Consider the following 21,088-nt stretch of genomic DNA (forward strand, 5'->3'; position numbering starts at 1 on the left):
AGCTGCCTGTGGGGTCTTATCTTTCTGATCTGGCCTAGAGCACTAAGGAAAGACCCTGCTTACAGTCCTGCCCCGGATCATGAGCATATCATTAACTCAAAACTGCAAACACTGATTACACAAGAACCACAGGACGGATTTCTTCACCTCGGGTATCATACTAATCAGTGCAGCAGCCCCAACATGACAATGCCTGTAGTTTACTTAGCAAAAACATGCATAAAGGTTCGCTTTAAAAATCATTCTATGGATTTTTGTTGCCTTGATTAATTTAATTTATTGTATATTTTCAATACAAGAAAAAAAAAGTAGAAAAAGATAAAGAATACTGTTTTATATTAAAAGTTACCCCATTCACACTTTTACCCACTAAATGGGAGTTTATCTTTAACCTCAATCATTGGGCCTGATTCATGAAAGTTTTTCCACCAGTATTCTGCTTTGAAAAGTTGCATAATTTTGGCACAATTAGCAGCTACACTAAAATCATGTGACTTTTGGCATTCTCACACCATTTTCGCCAAGCTCCAACAAACTGGGTGGAGCTGGGATGAGGGCGACCAATGCTCACCAAATTGATGACGAGCGGCAGAATTCGCTACGCCACAAATCTTACTCCTGCAGGGACTGGAGTAGGATTTGTGGTGAGGCACACAGAGGTGTATGCCGTTTGTCAGGCGCTCCTGACTCATGAAGAAGTATATATCTCTCCATGAGTCAGAAGCGTCTGACTCCAGCCTATCTCCTCATCAAGACTGGTGTGAACAAGTCCAGTCTTCATGTTTAGGGCCCATAGTTTGACGCTAGGTGATACTGGAGCGAACTGCATTGTACCTAAAGTTGTAAGTGGAGTTGTTAGACTTTGAAAAACACATATATTTTGTCATAATTTTATAGTGAATATTTTCAGATGTACAACATCATGGAATTAACGGTGCTTTAAAAATAAATAATATTTTAGGATATTTCTTACCATCGTATCTTTTTCCTGCAATATGTGTTACTTTATGTAAATTGAGAAGAGGAAATGATCATTGCTTTAGGAAGTAGGTTTTTAGATATTTTGCAGGCAATCTGCTTCCCAAGCATTTTCACAGGGCAGTGAAATGAAATTCTCAGGATGAGTTTATGGCTCTTGTATCCTGTTTACTCCTCGCCAGCCTGAATTAACACTGCAGCCTGGTACAGTGCAGCGCTTTGTGCTCCAGCCGGACATGGTCCTGTGGCACCCGCTGTCAGCACTGGCTAGACCATTTTCTTGTTCTTTTTCCTTCTTTATTAGCTGTGTGCTTGGGGTTATGTATTGTTCTTTGATGTGTATCTCTCAGATAGTTTCCTCTACATACATTACACCTATTACAAGATAGGGAACAGCTGTATATGGCTACATGAATGTCCAGACCTCGGGCTACCTTGTGATATCCACAAAGCACACATCTAGCATTCACAATGTACCTTTCTGTCTTTGCTTTAAATTGCTTGTCAAAACCACAGTAATTATATGCTTGGAAGTCAAAAAAAATTATCTGATATTTTATTCATTATGAATTTAATCACTTAGAAAATATGACTTCATGTCGATCTGATGAAACTACCCTGATATTCTTACTATCTGCATTAGTCCATAGAGTAAAGAGATTAATGGTTGTGACCTATGCACCCACCGGACTCTGGCAGCATTCCTGGCATAGCTGTCCAGCCAACAACACTCTGCTCTGTATTACTAAAATGATTGACACTATTATCGCCAATGTCAGTATAATCCCTATGTTTAGTACATCCATCTCAATATGTATCTGGGATCATAGTTTGCTCCTTTGTTCAGGTCTTAAAGGGGTTTTCCCACAAACAAAATTTCATTTGAATCAATAGATCTTGGAATAATAGGTTCCACAATTGGATGTGTTTAAATAAAATGTTCCTGGGCTGAGATAATGTTATAAATGTTCCCCTGCTGTGTACTGTGTAATGTCTGTGTCTGACCATACAGGAACATGGTCTGATCATACCACAGCTCCTGGGCAGGTGAGGAAACAAAAGAGTATACAGACATTACAGCAGGGGATCACAGCTGATTCTTTCTTTGAAGTAAAACATTGTTGAAAAACAGTCAGGGAAATGTTTTACCTCACAAATAGAATCAGCTGTGATCCCCTGCTGTCCTGTCTGCATCCTCTATTTTGCTTCCCATCCCCCGCCCAGGAGATGTGGTATGATCAGACCAGTCCCTGTACGGTCAGACACAGACATTACACAGTACACAGCAGGGGCACATTTATAAGATTATCTCAGCACAGGAACATTTTATTTAAATACATTCAATTGTGGAACTTATTATTATTCCAAGATCTATTGATTAAAATCAACATTTGTTGGTGGGAAAACCCCTTTAAAAATGTTCAAGTGCCATACGTTATGACTCTGCATTGGGTAAGGCCAGAAGATATGATTTGTCATCTGTTCTGGCCAAATATCTCTCGTGCTACTTGCATAACATTAGGGCTGATTTACTAAGCTAAATGAACCAGAAATCTCTATTGATGTACGCCAAAACAATGGCATACATGCCTTGCATTAGACTTAGGTGTTTTAGACACTTTTTGTATCATTTAAAGCATAACTATAGTTGTAATTCCTATTTCAGAAATAAATTGTACAAGTGAAAATAACCATCTTTGTAATATACATTATCAGACAAATCTGCTTCTTTCTCTAGCAAAAAATGAATCAGTCATTATCAAAAATATCAATTCTTAGGTAAAATCTGTTTTCATTGAAGACCGAATTTTACATTACTGAGATAGGATCTCTTCAGTAGCAGCTCTCATCTCCCATGTAGCTGGGAGGAGGACCTGTCCCTACCTCATCCTCTAACTCCTCCCTCCTCCCATCTACATGGAATCTCATCAGAATTGAGATTTTTGATAATTACTGATCAATTCTGGCGGAGAAAGAAGCAGATTTGTCTGATAATATATATTTCAAAGTTGCTTATTTTCACATGTACTATTGATTTATGAAATAAAAATTAAAACAATGGTTACTCTTTAACCCCTTTCCAACCATACGTCCGGGTCGCCTGGTAGTTAATGACCTTGAACGTATGGATACGTTCAGGCGATTTTGCGTACACAGTGTCAGTGGTTGACCACAGTTTTGTGCACCTCTGAAAAGGACAACGCTGAACAGAGGACAGACGGAGTCTAGAGTAACTCTGCTGCCTCATTATAGTGAATGGATCCGTCGGGGGTTCATCTGTCACGTCACTGGGAGATTTAGATGGAAACCCCAAAGCAAGCGCCAGATAAACGTGATCCAAAATGTTATGTAAAATGTTCCCAATAAATGCTTCAACTAAATCCACAAAAAAAGACCCCCCCCCCCCCCATACCCTCATCATGTCCATCATCAGTCAATGAAAATATAGGGGGCTTCCTCTTTACTGATAGTACAATGGATTTAGAAAAGCGTTATGGCTCCTCGCCCCCCAAAAGAAGTTCAGCAAATTGTGCACTCCCAAATCCAAATGACCCCTCCATTCTGACCCCCAGTGTGGGCTGGTCACTACAACGTACTGGTCACTACAATGTACTGGGCACTACAATGGCAGTTTGCAATTTTCACTCTGCAACATCCACCACTGCTTGTTTCTGGAAAACACCCATGGAGTCAAAATCGTCACTACACCTGTAGATTAATTCCCAAAGGGGTATAATTTCCAAAATGGGGTCATTTGAAGAGGGGGGATTCTGCTATTCTAGCACTTAGGGGCTCTGTATATGGAGTCCGCAAACTATTTTTGGAAAATTTTGGTACAGGAGGCAAATACCGCTCATTCCCTCCCAAGTCTCGTCGGGTGGCTAAGCAGTACTGTACAGCCACATCTGGGGTATTTCTATACATTCAGCAGAAATTTTGGTGCCATTTTTACCCATTTTCACAATGTGAAAATGTAAAATCTGAGGCTAAAACAAAATTTGGGTGGTAAAAATGTCATTGTTTTTTCTTCACTGCCGAATGGTATAAAATACTGTGACATACCTGTAGTGTCAATATTATCACTGCATCCCTAGATTAATTCATTGAGAGGTGTAGTTTGAAAAAATGTGGTCACTTATGGGTTTGGCTGTTTCTGGCACCTCAGGGGCTTTATACATGGCACCCTCAAACGAATCCAGCAAAATCTGAACTTCAATATGGCGCTTCTTTCCTTCTGAGCTTTGCACTATGCCTCAAAAGTAGTTTTCGACCACATATGGGGTATTGTCGTACTCAGAAGAAATTGCACAACACATTTTGGGGTCCATTTTCTCGTGCTATACTTGTGAAAATGAAAAGAATTGGGGCTAATACAACATTTTTGTGGAAAAATATTTTTTTTTCATTTTCACGGATTAACATTGTAAAACCCTGTGGGTTCAGGGTGCTCACCACATGTCTTGATAAATTCCTTGAGGGGTCTAATTTCAAAAATGGGGTCACTTGTGGGGAGTGTCCACTGTTTAGGCACATCAGGGGCTCTCCAAACGCGATATGACACCCGCAGACCATTCCATAAAAATCTGCATTCCAAAACGTCAGTCCTTCTGTTTTGAGCCTTGCTGTACACCCAAACAATAGTTTTCCTCCACATATGGTGCATCGGTGTACACAGGAGAGATTGCACAACAAATTGTATGGTGCATATTTTCCTTTTACCCTTGTGAAAAAAAAAATTGGGACTGAAAGAACATTTTGTCTGAAAAATTAGATTTTTATTCTCTTTTCAGGGCTCAACGTTATAAACTTCTGTGAAGCACTAGGTGCTCACAACACATCTAGTTAAGTTCATTGAGGGGTCTAGTTTCCAAAATGGGGTCTCTTGTGGGGGGTTTCTAGTCTTTAGGCACATCATGGGCTCTCCAAGCGCGACCTAGCGTCCGCTAAAGATTCCAGCAAATTTTGCATTCAAAAAGTCAAATGGCGCTCCTTCCCTTCCGAGCCCCACCGTGCGCTCAAACAGTGGTTTTCCTCCATATATTGGGTAATGGTGTACTCAGGAGAAATTGCACAACAAATTGTATGGTGCATTTTCTCCTGTTAGCCTTGTGAAAATGAAAAAAATTAGAGTCTAAAGGAACATTTTTGTGAAAAAAATGTTCATTTTTTCCTTCCGCATGAAATTAATTCCTGTGTAGCACCTGAAGGATTAATAAACTTCTAGAATTGTGTCACTTTTGAGTATTTTCTGTCATATAGTCCCCTCAAAGTGACTTCAAGTGATGTGTTCCCTAAAAAAAATTGTTTTGTAAATTTTTAGGGAAAAATGAGAAATCGCTGGTCTTTTAAGCCTCATAACTTCATAACAAAGAAAAATTATGTTTCAAAAATTGTGCTGATGTAAAGTAGACATGTGGGAAATTATTTATTTAATAACTATTATTATTTATTAAGTATTTTGTGTGACATAACTCTCTGATTTAAGGACATAACAATTAAAAGTTTGAAAATTGCAACACTTTTGCCAAACTTCCTATTTTTTCACAAATAAACGCGTCACATCGAATAAATTTTACCACTATCATGAAGTACAATATGTCATTATTAAAAAACAAAATGTAAAAAACTGCAGTAGCGTTGCTGCTATTGTAAGATCAGATAGGCAAAGAGCCATAATCTCAAAGCACCTCTTTTCTCTAAGACAGGTAGGAATCACTCTTTGTATTTTGAGTGGTTTGCAGTACATCACTTTTCTTTTAATCATGTCATTAAAAAACAATCTCCGAATCAGTGGAACCTGTTGAAGCGTTCCAGAGTTATTACCTCATAAAGTTATACCGGTCAGAATTGAAAAAAAAAGACTTTGTCAGGAAAGTGAAGGGGTTAATTCGTACTCAGTGTGATCCACTAGAAATACCAGACATGTGACTGTACTCGGCATCACTTTCAGGTATAATATTTCCATGTACTACTGGTTGGTTTATTTGGAGCAGTTTGTATACTTTCTGAGTGTCTGAAACATTATATTTATAACAGACATGCCTATTAAATCCTAAGATAAATACTCAAATATTGAATTTCTCATTTAGTAATATAGCTTTAAGGGTTAATGAAAATGAATTGATAATTAATGCAGTTTTTTACCAGTAGTACTTGGTGTAATGTGTGACTTCTGTGCAGAAGAAGCCTATTTAGTACAATTGAAGCACTGTACCATCTTCATTCTCCAGCTGTATCGGTGACCAGGGCTGACATTACAATATTGAGAGCAGCTGCGGCTGGGACTTTTGTGTGTTAGTTGAGCGAATCTTGGCTGTGTGTTCGCTAATGATCTCTGCTACCAAAACATGAATGGATACCAGAATAAGGAAGATTGAAATCTGAAGGAAGCAGGACAGTCCTGGGAGTCCTTACTCTATTGCAAGGATTACCAACCTATTATGGGACACCTGAAAAATGTGTATATCTTCGAGTAGACACTATATGAGGCTTGGTGTAGGACCAGGAAAGCATTCTAGTTCTTGACCATCACTATATGAGGCTTGGTGTAGGGCCAGGAAAGCATTCTATTTCTTGACCAGCACTATATGAGGCTTGGTGTAGGACCAGGAAAGCATTCTAGTTCTTGACCAGCACTATATGAGGCTTGGTGTAGGACCAGGAAAGCATTTTAGTTCTTGACCAGCGCTATATGAGGCTTGGTGTTGGACCAGGAAAGCATTTTAGTTCTTGACCAGCACTATATGAGGCTTGGTGTTGGACCAGGAAAGTTTTATAGTTCTTTACCAGCACGATATGAGGCTTGGTGTAGGACCAGGAAAGTATTCTATTTCTTGACCAGCACTATATGAGGCTTGGTGTAGGACCAGGAAAGCATTTTAGTTCTTGGCCAGCGCTATATGAGGCTTGGTGTAGGAGCAGGAAAGCATTTTAGTTCTTGACCAGCGCTATATGAGGCTTGATGTAGGACCAGGAAAGCATTCTAGTTCTTGACCAGCACTATATGAGGCTTGGTGTAGGATCAGGAAAGCATTTTAGTTCTTGGCCAGCGCTATATGAGGCATGGTGTAGGACCAGGAAAGCATTTTAGTTCTTGGCCAGCGCTATATGAGGCTTGGTGTAGGAGCAGGAAAGCATTTTAGTTCTTGGCCAGCGCTATATGAGGCTTGATGTAGGACCAGGAAAGCATTCTAGTTCTTGACCAGCACTATATGAGGCTTGGTGTAGGACCAGGAAAGCATTCTAGTTCTTGACCAGCACTATATGAGGCTTGGTGTAGGACCAGGAAAGCATTCTAGTTCTTGACCAGCAGTATATGAGGCTTGGTGTAGGATCAGGAAAGCATTTTAGTTCTTGACCAGCGCTATATGAGGCTTGATGTAGGACCAGGAAAGCATTTTAGTTCTTGACCAGCGCTATATGAGGCTTGGTGTAGGACCAGGAAAGCATTCTAGTTCTTGACCAGCACTATATGAGGCTTGGTGTAGGACCAGGAAAGCATTTTAGTTCTTGACCAGCACTATATGAGGTTTGGTGTAGGACCAGGAAAGCATTCTAGTTCTTGACCAGCACTATATGAGGCTTGGTGTAGGAGCAGGAAAGCATTTTAGTTCTTGACCAGCACTATATGAGGCTTGATGTAGGACCAGGAAAGCATTTTAGTTCTTGACCAGCGCTATATGAGGCTTGATGTAGGACCAGGAAAGCATTCTAGTTCTTGACCAGCACTATATGAGGCTTGGTGTAGGACCAGGAAAGCATTTTAGTTCTTGACCAGCGCTATATGAGGCTTGGTGTTGGACCAGGAAAGCATTTTAGTTCTTGACCAGCACTATATGAGGCTTGGTGTTGGACCAGGAAAGTTTTATAGTTCTTTACCAGCACGATATGAGGCTTGGTGTAGGACCAGGAAAGTATTCTATTTCTTGACCAGCACTATATGAGGCTTGGTGTAGGACCAGGAAAGCATTTTAGTTCTTGGCCAGCGCTATATGAGGCTTGGTGTAGGAGCAGGAAAGCATTTTAGTTCTTGACCAGCGCTATATGAGGCTTGATGTAGGACCAGGAAAGCATTCTAGTTCTTGACCAGCACTATATGAGGCTTGGTGTAGGATCAGGAAAGCATTTTAGTTCTTGGCCAGCGCTATATGAGGCATGGTGTAGGACCAGGAAAGCATTTTAGTTCTTGGCCAGCGCTATATGAGGCTTGGTGTAGGAGCAGGAAAGCATTTTAGTTCTTGGCCAGCGCTATATGAGGCTTGGTGTAGGAGCAGGAAAGCATTTTAGTTCTTGACCAGCACTATATGAGGCTTGATGTAGGACCAGGAAAGCATTTTAGTTCTTGACCAGCGCTATATGAGGCTTGATGTAGGACCAGGAAAGCATTCTAGTTCTTGACCAGCACTATATGAGGCTTGGTGTAGGACCAGGAAAGCATTCTAGTTCTTGACCAGCACTATATGAGGCTTGGTGTAGGACCAGGAAAGCATTCTAGTTCTTGACCAGCACTATATGAGGCTTGGTGTAGGACCAGGAAAGCATTCTAGTTCTTGACCAGCACTATATGAGGCTTGGTGTAGGATCAGGAAAGCATTTTAGTTCTTGACCAGCGCTATATGAGGCTTGATGTAGGACCAGGAAAGCATTTTAGTTCTTGACCAGCGCTATATGAGGCTTGGTGTAGGACCAGGAAAGCATTCTAGTTCTTGACCAGCACTATATGAGGCTTGGTGTAGGACCAGGAAAGCATTTTAGTTCTTGACCAGCACTATATGAGGTTTGGTGTAGGACCAGGAAAGCATTCTAGTTCTTGACCAGCACTATATGAGGCTTGGTGTAGGAGCAGGAAAGCATTTTAGTTCTTGACCAGCGCTATATGAGGCTTGGTGTAGGACCAGGAAAGCATTTTAGTTCTTGGTCAGCGCTATATGAGGCTTGATGTAGGACCAGGAAAGCATTCTAGTTCTTGACCAGCACTATATGAGGCTTGGTGTAGGATCAGGAAAGCATTTTAGTTCTTGACCAGCGCTATATGAGGCTTGGTGTAGGAGCAGGAAAGCATTTTAGTTCTTGGCCAGCGCTATATGAGGCTTGGTGTAGGACCAGGAAAGCATTTTAGTTCTTGACCAGCGCTATATGAGGCTTGGTGTAGGACCAGGAAAGCATTTTAGTTCTTGACCAGCACTATATGAGGCTTGGTGTAGGACCAGGAAAGCATTCTAGTTCTTGACCAGCGCTATATGAGGCTTGGTGTAGGACCAGGAAAGCATTTTAGTTCTTGGTCAGCGCTATATGAGGCTTGATGTAGGACCAGGAAAGCATTCTAGTTCTTGACCAGCACTATATGAGGCTTGGTGTAGGATCAGGAAAGCATTTTAGTTCTTGACCAGCGCTATATGAGGCTTGGTGTAGGAGCAGGAAAGCATTTTAGTTCTTGGCCAGCGCTATATGAGGCTTGGTGTAGGACCAGGAAAGCATTTTAGTTCTTGACCAGCGCTATATGAGGCTTGGTGTAGGACCAGGAAAGCATTTTAGTTCTTGGCCAGCGCTATATGAGGCTTGATGTAGGACCAGGAAAGCATTCTAGTTCTTGACCAGCACTATATGAGGCTTGGTGTAGGATCAGGAAAGCATTCTAGTTCTTGACCAGCACTATATGAGGCTTGGTGTAGGAGCAGGAAAGCATTTTAGTTCTTGGCCAGCGCTATATGAGGCTTGGTGTAGGACCAGGAAAGCATTTTAGTTCTTGACCAGCACTATATGAGGCTTGGTGTAGGACCAGGAAAGCATTCTAGTTCTTGACCAGCACTATATGAGTGATTTGTGTGGTATGCTGCAAATGATCACATACAAATAAGTTTGCCATCTGTTCTGTTTTGCTGCAATCTTCTGGTCAGCCCTGACCCGATTTCAATGAACTTAGTCTTTCTGACAAATCTTACCATTTGCAGTTTTGTGGGAATATACAGATGACACTTGATGCGCATAGAGGACTTGAATATATATACAATGCACATCCTTATAATTGTAATTAGAAGTAATTTCATAGAGGGAATAAAACCAGTGGCTCTACTACTACAACCACCTAAAACGCTCATTTTCGGCAGTGTTCTGGGTATGATACTTAGCAGCTTTAGCACACTGACAGGAGACTGGATGTATAATAAGCGTCAGTTCATGGGGTGACCAGAGAACATCAGATGCAGCCTCCAGCTATTAGCCTTTCCACTGAGTCAGTAATGCTTTTGTGTCAGCATTAATAGCACAATGCTGTCTGTTACAGACATGTTTTCATTAGGTTGCTTTTCAGGATTGGATAGGACTATATTTTCTCTTGTAATATCTCTAAACATGCAATGCTGCATATTGTATTGAGTTAGAAGTAATAGTACTTGCTGGTTACAGCTTCTTCTATGATTCTATTCTGTGTGAGATGATTTAGTGAATCCTGCATTGAGCAGGGGGTTGGACACGATGACCCTGGAGGTCCCTTCCAACTCTACCATTCTATGATTCTATTCTAGAAAGAAATTTGGTTGATGTAAGTAGCACCAGATCAATGGAAAGGAAGCTGTAATTCTGTTACTGAATGTATGCTGCCATCTAGTGTTTGAGCAGCTGAATGTCATCTTTTACTGCACTATACAGAATTACAATAAAACATTGGGCCAAATAGACCTAGGAGAGCTTCCAACATCTACAGGTATACCACTAGCACCAGCTTCCACATATAGAAACATCGCTGTGCTCTGTAAGATACGCAGTTGTAACACATTGATTACTTGTGAAGTGGCTTGAAATACTCAGTAGTTTTAGGAACAGTTGTTGAAATATTTTGGTTATAATGTCTTTTATTTTGTAATTCAGAGGCCATAACAGTTTGGTGCTAATGCGAACAGATGCATTACAGATCTATGTCTATGAATACATCTCTAATTGACGGCTGTGGGCCTATACTGTACCTGTGTGTCTCCAATTAATACTGAATCCATGGTGGAAAAAAACCCATGGTGGACAATTCTATGGCATGTCGTATTACAGGAGTGTTTATCATAGAAGCCGGAGCATTGCTTCCAGAGAGAATACAATGCCTCATAGAGATCCTATACAGTGGCACATAGAGTGCCTATGGCTGTGTAATAAAGATCTGCAGGAGCTCCATGTACCAAGTGGTACAGTTTCTTTATACACGACTTGTGAATTGTGAGTCCTTAACCCCATAAATGCCCCAAACAGAGCTGTCAATAGATATCATTGTCACCCAGCCTTTTTCAGGCTGTTTGTAGCTGTAACGTATAAAGAAGATTTCCTATTTGAAGTCTCATTTTACAGAAGGACCGGGTGATGCGTACTTCCACCATAACCTCCTGTAATACAAAGTCCTGTTGCTTTCCTTTGCGATTATTATTATTAGACAGTCTAGCACCAACTTTCATCACTTCCCCAAAATCTCCAGATCACATGTGTGCACTATCGGGGACTAGTAGTATTCCTCCCTTGCGTGCCATACTGCTTCAGAGAGGTAGGCCTCATAGCACTGATGAATATAAAACTGGCGTGTATCATGTACAGATGCCTACCCTCCATAACCTGACCCACTATTATACTACTGTTCTATATTCAAAATGTATAGGTGATGGATACAGATCTTTCACAACAAACCATATTTTATGAAATCTGTGAACAACCAGAACAAGCCATGAAAGGAATAACAATTAAATCTGCAATGAGTGCACACAGATCTGTAGCGTATCAGGTGCTGGTGAATGATGACCCCTTTTTGGCACCTTACACTAAAAGAACTGAATCAAAAAATGTAATGTTGGAGGAATGGTATGCACTTTGGGGTCATTTCTAGCTCTTGTTTCAATGAAATCAAAACATATTTTGTTTGTCCTACAGTTTACAAGAAACCTATGAAGCTAAACGGCAAGAGTTTTTCGAGGATCTGCAGCGGAAGGAGGAAGAGATGCGACAGACCTTTGTGCAAAGAGTGAGAGAAAAGGAGACTGTGCTGAAGGAGGCCGAGAGAGAGGTACAAAATCCATTCCTGACCTTTTTGTTTTATTCTTGACGTTAATTTTACAAATCCAAACAAATCTGGACATTGCTAGAGCCTAAGATGCAGTAGCTTAGCTTTTTTCAAATCTAGCCCTGATCCAGCCCCAATAATTACATACAAGTCACTATACAAATGAGGGCCACATGTAATTCCGCGGTAGAACATACATAGGTATACAGTGAGTTCTGTTCCAGTTCATACGAAACAATTTATTTTAAAGGAGTTTTCCAAGATCGCCCTCTTCTAGGGGGAAAAAAAACACATAGCAAAAAAAAAAGTTGCCATACTGTCCTCAATATGATTAGACTACTTGTGCAAATATAAAGCAGTGCTCATAGTTTGTTTCAATTGTTGGCCTGGGCAGAGTACAGTGGTTACATGCCCCTAAATGAAACCTCATCAGTGATAACTCAAATACTCAGGAAACCTCTTTAAAGTATACTCCACTTTAGCCTTTTATGGCTATAAAGTAAATAATGCCATCCAGGCCCCGACCACTGGAGGTGGAGCTACAGAAACAGCCTAGAGCACCTAGGGTATGATATTTCCTTAAAGGAGTATGTCCATCTCCAAGATCCAGTACCTCCAATTAGAAATGTAGTATAGTACTTCTGATTCGCTATGTTGCTTACCTCATGTGCAGGTCATTGTATCCATGATTCCGACTACTCATATAGCAACAGTTAGTGGTCGTAACCATGGATAAATTGTAAGTTTGCGAGCAGGGCCCTCACTCCTCCTGTAACTGTTGAAATGTGATACATTGTATTGTTTATATTGTCTATACATGTTTCTACTTAATTGTAAAGTGCTGCGGAATATGTTGGCGCTATATAAATAAAAATTATTATTATTATTGTTATGGATAACTAAGCTACTGCAATGCCCTGGACATGGGGAAAGCAACATAGCAAATCAAAAGAACTATACTACATTCCTAATCAGAGGTATTTTCTTATATTATTATTACACCTACAACATATTGGGATAGGATCTTGGAGATGGGAATACCCCTTTAACTCCCATGGGAATGAATGTGAGAAACACCTAAACTGTTCCTCTATTAAGAAATTAAAAAAATAAAACAATAATATTCAGTTTGAGAAGGGGGTGTATCTGAAGAGTAATGCCATGCATACATTTGATAATATATGGGGGGCATTGTTGGATACACTCGGACTGTCAACCAGTTCTCCACTGAGAGATCGAATGTTTGTCTGTTTCACACATCCGATATTCATGGTCTGTGTATATCCAAAACAATATGTCCAGACCGGCCGTGGATCTTCTGACCCAAACTCAACAGCCTCACAGGCATAGACGAGACTGAGGACATTGGATGTGTGAAACCGGTCTTAGGGGTTAACTTGGGGGGGGGGGGGCTTATTTGCTAGAACCTTGGGGATTGAGACACGTTAACATTGTCTGAGAAGTGGAATGGAGGTTACCCGATGGCCTGTGCATTGTAATGTAATTATACATAGCGTGGCTCCTGTATTGTTGTTAAATGCATAGATTTTTATCTTTGTCATTTTATTAGATGTGTGAAAATGAAAAATGTATAAGTTGCAGTTTGTTCAATAAAAATCATTTGATTTTAAAAAAGAAATGAATGGAAATTACAGAAATAACGGTGATTCTGTAGCTCCCAAGTTCCCCATTCATTTATTTGAGACTTACGGAAAAGGCGTAGCTCAGCGACTCTCCGCTGTATCTGTAGCTTTACTTCCAATGATCGTAACATGGACAGAGAGATGATCATATGCGATGGGAAAAAGCTTTTAAAGGTTATATTCATAAGCAGCAGAAATGTCTGAATGAGGCTTGAAGAAATGCATGTATATGCAGCAGAAACAACCCTATATATTGCATGCATTGTCTAGTTGCTGAAATTTCTGCAACAAATCTGTTCTAAATTGCCAACGCGAATAAGCAACAGCATAGACCCGTCTATTGGGATCTATAATTACATTTGTATTTTTACAATTGTTTGGTTTGATAGTGTTATGGTAGTGCTTATAAAGATATGTTTTACAGAATATTGATAAGGCATGTGATTTATACAGCTTCAGAACAGATTTGAGCAGCTGAAGAGACTCCATCATGATGAAAGGACAAGTTTAGAGGACAAAAGAAAAGAACTGCAGGAAGAAATTAGTGCATTTAATAAACGTAAGGCAGCGGCAGAGCTCCTACAAGGACAAGCATTTGGAACGGTTTCCAACACCAGCCTGAAAAAGGATCGCAAAACGTAAGTTTAAGTGTTACTGTCTGTGCCCTCACTGATCTCTGAGAAACTATATCTTATAGTGATAACTTTTTCTACTAGTGAATGGTATGCACAGCAACCGAACACTACCAAATTACAGTATTTAGGTCTTTTTTTTCTTAGTCAAGGATGAATCTTCCCTAGAAGTCTATTTCCCATGTAAAACAGTCCTGCTCATCGTTATTGGCACCCATTAAGTTTAAGTACCGTATTTTTCAAACTATAAGACGCACTTTTTTCCTCCAAAATTTTGGACGAAAGTGGGGAGTGCATCTTGTAGTCCGAATATATATGTGCTGTGGATGGTGGGGGGTGTGGTGTGAGCCGCAGTGGCGGAGGTGCGGGCACAGGAGGCAGTAGCTGCCTGCTGCTGCCTACTCTTTGCCCGCTGCTAAAGAAAATGAATATTCATTGCTCCCCACGCCCATGGGTATGGGGAGCAGTGAATATTAATTTTCCTTAATAGCGCACACACTGTAGCCGCAGCTTGGCTCCTGTAGCGGCTCGGTGGTCACGTGTGCCCACTATTAAAGAGCATGGATATTCATTACTCTCTACTCCTATGGGAGTGGAGAGTAGTGAATATTCATGCTCTTTAATAGCGAGTACACGCGACCGCCGATACCAGCAGGAGCCGCGCTGCAGCTACAGAGTGTGTGTTATTGGAGAGTGAATAGTCATTACTTTTCACGTACATAGTCCCGGTGTGGAGAGCAGTGACTATTCTGGCAGATCATCTCACCTTGTGAGAGCGCATGGCAGTGACGTCATGCGCGTCTCACCCAGTGAGATCAGTTCTGGCAGCTGATTGGGACTCAGCGATGGAGCAGAGGGAAGGAAAGTGAGTAGAAGTGTTTATTTTTTTTGTGTGCAGTATGATTGGGATGAGGGGTGCCATGTATAATAGGATGAGGGGTGCCCATGCATACCAGGATGCGGGAGGAGGGGGGCCATGCATACCAGGAAGAGGGGGGAGGGGGGCCATGCATACCAGGAAGAGGGAGGAGGGGGGCCATGCATACCAGGAAGAGAGAGGAGGGGGCCATGCATACCAGGAACAGGGAGGAGGGGGGCCATGCATACCAAGAAGAGAGATGAGTGGGGCCATGCATATTAGGAAGAGGGATGAGGGGGCCATGCATATTAGGAAGAGGGATGAGGGGGCCATGCATACCAGAAAGAGGGATGAGGGGGCCATGCATACCAGAAAGAGGGATGAGGGGGCCATGCATACCAGAAAGAGGGATGAGGGGGCTATGCATACCAGAAAGAGGGATGAGGGAGCCATGCATACCAGAAAGAGGGATGAGGGGGCCATGCATGCCAGAAAGAGGGATGAGGGGGCCATGCATACCAGAAAGAGGGATGAGGGGGCCATGCATACCAGAAAGAGGGATGAGGGGGGCCATGCATACCAGAAAGAGGGATGAGGGGGGCCATGCATACCAGAAAGAGGGATGAGGGGGCCATGCATACCAGAAAGAGGGATGAGGGGGGCCATGCATACCAGAAAGAGGGATGAGGGGGGCCATGCATACCAGAAAGAGGGATGAGGGGGGCCATGCATACCAGGAAGAGGGAAGGGATGAGGGGGGCCATGCATACCAGGAAGAGGGAAGGGATGAGGGGGGCCATGCATACCAGGAAGAGGGTTGAGGGGTGCCATGCATACTAGGAAGAGGGTTGAGGGGTGCCATGCATACCAGAAAGAGGGATGAGGGGGGCCATGCATACCAGAAAGAGGGATGAGGGGGGCCATGCATACCAGAAAGAGGGATGAGGGGGGCCATGCATACCAGGAAGAGGGAAGGGATGAGGGGGGCCATGCATACCAGGAAGAGGGTTGAGGGGGGCCATGCATACTAGGAAGAGAGGTGAGGGGTGCCATGCATACTAGGAAGAGGGGTGAGGGGTGCCATTCATACAATCAAGAGGGATGAGGGGGCCATGCATACCAGGATGGGGGGTGAGGGGTGCCATGCATACCAAGAAGAGGGGTGCCATTTATACTAGGAAGAGAGGTGAGGGGTGCCATGCATACCATCAAGAGGGATGAGGGGGCCATGCATACCAGGAAGAGGGATGAGGGGGTCCATGCAGACCAGGAAGAGGGATGAGGGGGGCCATGCAGACCAGGAAGAGGGATGAGGGAGGCCATGCAGACCAGGAAGAGGGATGAGGGGGGCCTTGCAGACCAGGAAGAGGGATGAGGGGGGCCATGCAGACCAGGAAGAGGGATGAGGGGGGCCATGCAGACCAGGAAGAGGGATGAGGGGGGCCATGCAGACCAGGAAGAGGGATGAGGGGGGCCATGCAGACCAGGAAGAGGGATGAGGGGGGCCATGCAGACCAGGAAGAGGGATGAGGGGGGCCATGCAGACCAGGAAGAGGGATGAGGGGGGCCATGCAGACCAGGAAGAGGGATGAGGGGGGCCATGCAGACCAGGAAGAGGGATGAGGGGGGCCATGCAGACCAGGAAGAGGGATGAGGGGGGCCATGCAGACCAGGAAGAGGGATGAGGGGGGCCATGCAGACCAGGAAGAGGGATGAGGGGGGCCATGCAGACCAGGAAGAGGGATGAGGGGGGCCATGCAGACCGGGAAGAGGGATGAGGGGGGCCATGCAGACCAGGATGTAGGATGAGGGGGGCCATGCAGACCAGGAGGAGGGGGGCCATGCAGACCAGGATGAGGGATGAGGATGGCCATGCATACCAGGATGAGGGGTGCCATACATACAATGATGAGGGATTGGGGTGCCATGCGTACCAGGATGGGGATGAGGAGTACCATGCGTACCAGGATGGGGATGAGGAGTACCATGCATACCAGGATGGGGATGAGGGGTGCTATGCATACCAGGATGGGGGCCACATATAAAAGGAAGGAGGGGGCCATATATACAAGGATGGGGGATATTAATAGACTTGGGGGACATTACCCCTATAACAGTGTCAGCAGCAGACCCCCTCCCTCTTTACAGTGCATCTAGACCACATTTTTTGCTTACATTTTTTTTTATATTTTCCTCCTCTAAAACCTAGGTGCGTTTTATAGGCTGAAAAATACGGTAAATAACGTGGACTATCTGCTGAAAAAAATGAATCAAGTGAAACAGTTTTTTTGTATAGCGCCCTCGTGTTGAATATAAAAGAGCAAATGATGAACAATAATTTAAAACAAAAAACAATGGGAGGGAAAAATAGAAAAACTTAAAGCTTGCTGTGGCACTGGTATTGACACCCTTTACATTAATTTAGTATGAAAACACATTTTGACTCGCCTGTTGTAAATCACAAAAGAGATTCTGTGATTGTCGGTGCCCATGTGACATGAATTAGCCAATGAATGATGACTTCAGTGTTTTAAACAGCTACATGGTAGGCCCTGTTCCTTTATCATAATGGTGAAGACAAAAGAGCTGTCTGAGGACATCAGAACTGCTATTATTAGCAAACACAAGACTTCCAAAGAGTATTACACAAGACTCTCCAAAGACCTTGGTATCCCAGTTTCAACAGTGTGCAATGTTAAGAAGTTTGCTAAGCATGGCACTGTCAAGAACCTCCCTGGACATGAGGAAAATAGGAAAATTGACAAGAGATGTCTTTGAAGGTTGGTGCGAATGGTGGAAAAAACACCACTTCAAACATCCAAAACCTGAAGGCCAGCCTGGAACAGTCTGGGGGTCATGGTTTCAACAAGTACCATACGCCGCACACTAAACCAAGCAGAGCTTTATGGGCGAAGGCCAAGGAAGAAACCATTGTTGAAGAAAATACATAAAAAGGAAAGACTGATCTTTGCCAAAGAGTACCTTGACAAACCACAATCCTTCTGGGAAAATGTTCTGTGGACATATAAAACAAAAATAGATCTTTTTGGCAATGCATAGCAACAGTTTGTTTACAGACGGGGCAATGAAGCTTATAAGGAAAAGAACAGCTTACCAACAGTTAAGCATGGAGGAGGATCCAGTGGGGTTGCTTTGCTGCGTCTGGTACTGGAGACCTTTGATCATATCACAGGAATCATGAAATCAGAGAATTATCAAGAGATTTTAGAGCGAAATGTCCTACCCAGTGTAAGAAAACTTGGGTTGAGTCGAAGATCATGGGTCCTCCAGCAAGACAATGACCCAAAGCACACATCCAAAAGTACACAGGAATGGTTGAAAAAGAAAAAATGAACCGTTTTAAAATGGCCACAATGAGTCTTGACCTCAATCCCATTGAAAATCGTTAGGGTGAGCTGAAATCTGCCATTGGGAAAAAGAACCCTGCAAACATTCAAGAGCTTGAACAAACTGCAAAGGAAGAGTGGGAGAAAATTCCAGCTGAGAAGTGCAAGAAGCTTATAGATGGCTACAAGAAAAATTTGGAGGCTGTCAGCAATGCCAAAGGGTGTGCAACAAAGTATTAATTAGGGGTGTCATTATTGCTGCCCATGCTGTTTATTCTGTTTCTTCTTTGAAATTGCAACATGGAAGTTGAAAAATAATGTTTTATTTTTGTATTACTTTGGACCACTAATTAAAAAATCCTGATGATATAACTTTGGTACATTTCTGTTTATTTATGAAGACCTTGTACAGTCTAGGAAAAAATGAAGGGGTGCCAATAATGGTGAGCAGCACTGTACATTCAGATTCAGATGGTTATGACGGCTAGTTACTGAACTACTACTAGTAGCCAAAATATGGCACTCTACAGAGAAGAAGACCAAACAACCCACAAAACAAGTCTCAATGAATAGAAAAATCTATATACAGTTGTGCTCAAAAGTATACATACCCCGGCAGAATTTTTGCTTTTTTTGCCCTTGTTTCAGAGAATATGAATGATAACAAAAAACCTTTTTTTCCACTTATGGTTATTGGTTATTGAAGCCATTTATTGTCAAACTACTGTGTTTTATCTTTTCAAATCTTAATGACAACCAAAAACATCCAAATCACCCTGATCAAACGTTCACATACCCCAGTTCTTAATACTGTTTATTGCTCTCGCTAACATCAATGACAGCTTGAAGTCTTTTGTGGTAGTTGTGGATGAGGTTCTTTATTTTCTCAGATGGTAAAGCTGCCCATTCTTCTTGGTAAAAAGCCTCCCGTTCCTGTAAATTCCACGTCATGTTGGAACATACAAGGACGTCTCATGTACAGCTTCCGGGCTGATGAATGCAAATTTGCCTGCAGTATTTGCTGATAACGTGCTACATTCATCTTTCCTTCATCTTTTACCAAGTTTCCTGTGCTTTTATAGCTCACACATCCCCAAAACATCAGCGATCCACGTCCGTGCTTTACTGTAGGAATGGTGTTCCTTTCATCATAGGCCTTGTTGACCTCTCTCCAAATGGAACGTTTATGGTTGTGGCCAAAAAGTTCAATTTTGGTCTCCTCACTCCAAATTACCTTGTTCCAGAAGTGTTGAGGCTTGTCTCTGTGCTGTTTGGTGTATTGTAGGCGAGATACTTTGTGGCATTTGCGCAGTAATGGCTTTCTTCTGGCGACTCGACTATGCCGCCCATTTTTCTTCAAGTGCCTCCTTATTGTGCGTCTTGAAACAACCACACCGCTAGTTTTCAGAGAGTCCTGAATTTCAGCTAATGTTATTTGTGGGTTTTTCATTGCATCCCGAACAATTTTCCTGGCAGTTGTGGCCGAAATTTTTGTTGGTCTACCTGACAGTGGTTTGGTTTTTACAGAGCCCCTAATTTTACATTTGTTAATCACAGTTTGAACACTGCTGACTTGCATTATCAATTCCTTGGATATTTTTTTGTATCCCTTTCCTGTGTTATACAGTTCAACTACCTTTTCCCGGAGATCCGTTGACAATTCTTTTGCTTTCCCCATGACTCACAATCCAGAAATGTCAGTGGCTGGATGAAAAATTCAAGAGTCTGTCTGGATCCCAGAAACTCACTCAGCTTTTAGGCGCACACACACTGATTACAAGCAAACAGGTCACAGGTGAGGATGTTACCTTTAGTAGCCATTCAAACCCATTTGTGTCAAATTCTGTGCATGTTAAACAGGCCAAAATCACCAGGGTATGTGAACTTTTGATCAGGGTCATTTGGATGTTTTTGGTTGTCATTAAGATTTAAAAAGAGAAAACACAGTAGTTTGACAATAAATGGCTTCACCCAACCAATAACCATGAGTGGAGAAAAAGCTTTTTTGTTATCATTCATATTCTCTGAAACAAGGCCAAGAAAGGAAAAATTCTGCCGGGGTGTGTAAACTTTTGAGCACAACTGTAAATTTGATTTTAAAAAGCAGTTAAAATGAATCCTACAACATGGGAGCAGTTTTACAGGAGTAGAAAAGGGAGGATAGCAATAAGGTAATTTATAGATGTATGAAATGGGCTGCAACTAACAGACAAAATAATTAGCAAAATAAAGCAAACACAAGAGCGATAAATATGGTGTCCTGTAGTAATGTGACGTGATAGAGATTTCAGTAAAAAAAAAAAATGTATACAGTTTTTTAAAATACTATTCAGACTACCTAAATATGCACATTTCATGACCATAGAATAAAAATTATAGCATGATTTGTAATATTATAGTTTTCAAGCAAGGCATCCAGGTCCTCTTGAAATTTTGCAGTGAATCAATCACTACAATATCATGTGGCAGAAAGTTCCATAATCTCACTGCTCTTACAGTAAAGAATATGATGGTCTTTGATTTTGATTAAACCTTCTTTCCTCTAGATGTAGAGGATGTCCCCTTATCACCATCAAAGGCCTAGGTATAAAAAGATT

General features: G+C 42.1%; 1 protein-coding gene across 1 annotated transcript in view; it reads left to right on the forward strand.

Annotated features, from left to right (window-relative positions):
- SEPTIN10 (septin 10) overlaps positions 1 to 21,088 on the forward strand; it is an 82,552-nt gene that overhangs the window by 57,743 nt on the left and 3,721 nt on the right. The window contains exons 9-10 of the mRNA XM_073664744.1: positions 11,881 to 12,013; positions 14,107 to 14,291. Of these exons, the coding sequence (XP_073520845.1) occupies positions 11,881 to 12,013; positions 14,107 to 14,291 (318 nt within the window). The remainder of the gene's footprint in view (positions 1 to 11,880; positions 12,014 to 14,106; positions 14,292 to 21,088) is intronic.

This window comes from Phyllobates terribilis, unplaced genomic scaffold (genome assembly GCF_046119375.1).
Source record: "Phyllobates terribilis strain yellow unplaced genomic scaffold, ASM4611937v1 Scaffold_2__4_contigs__length_985480577, whole genome shotgun sequence".
Classification (NCBI taxonomy): domain Eukaryota; kingdom Metazoa; phylum Chordata; class Amphibia; order Anura; family Dendrobatidae; genus Phyllobates; species Phyllobates terribilis.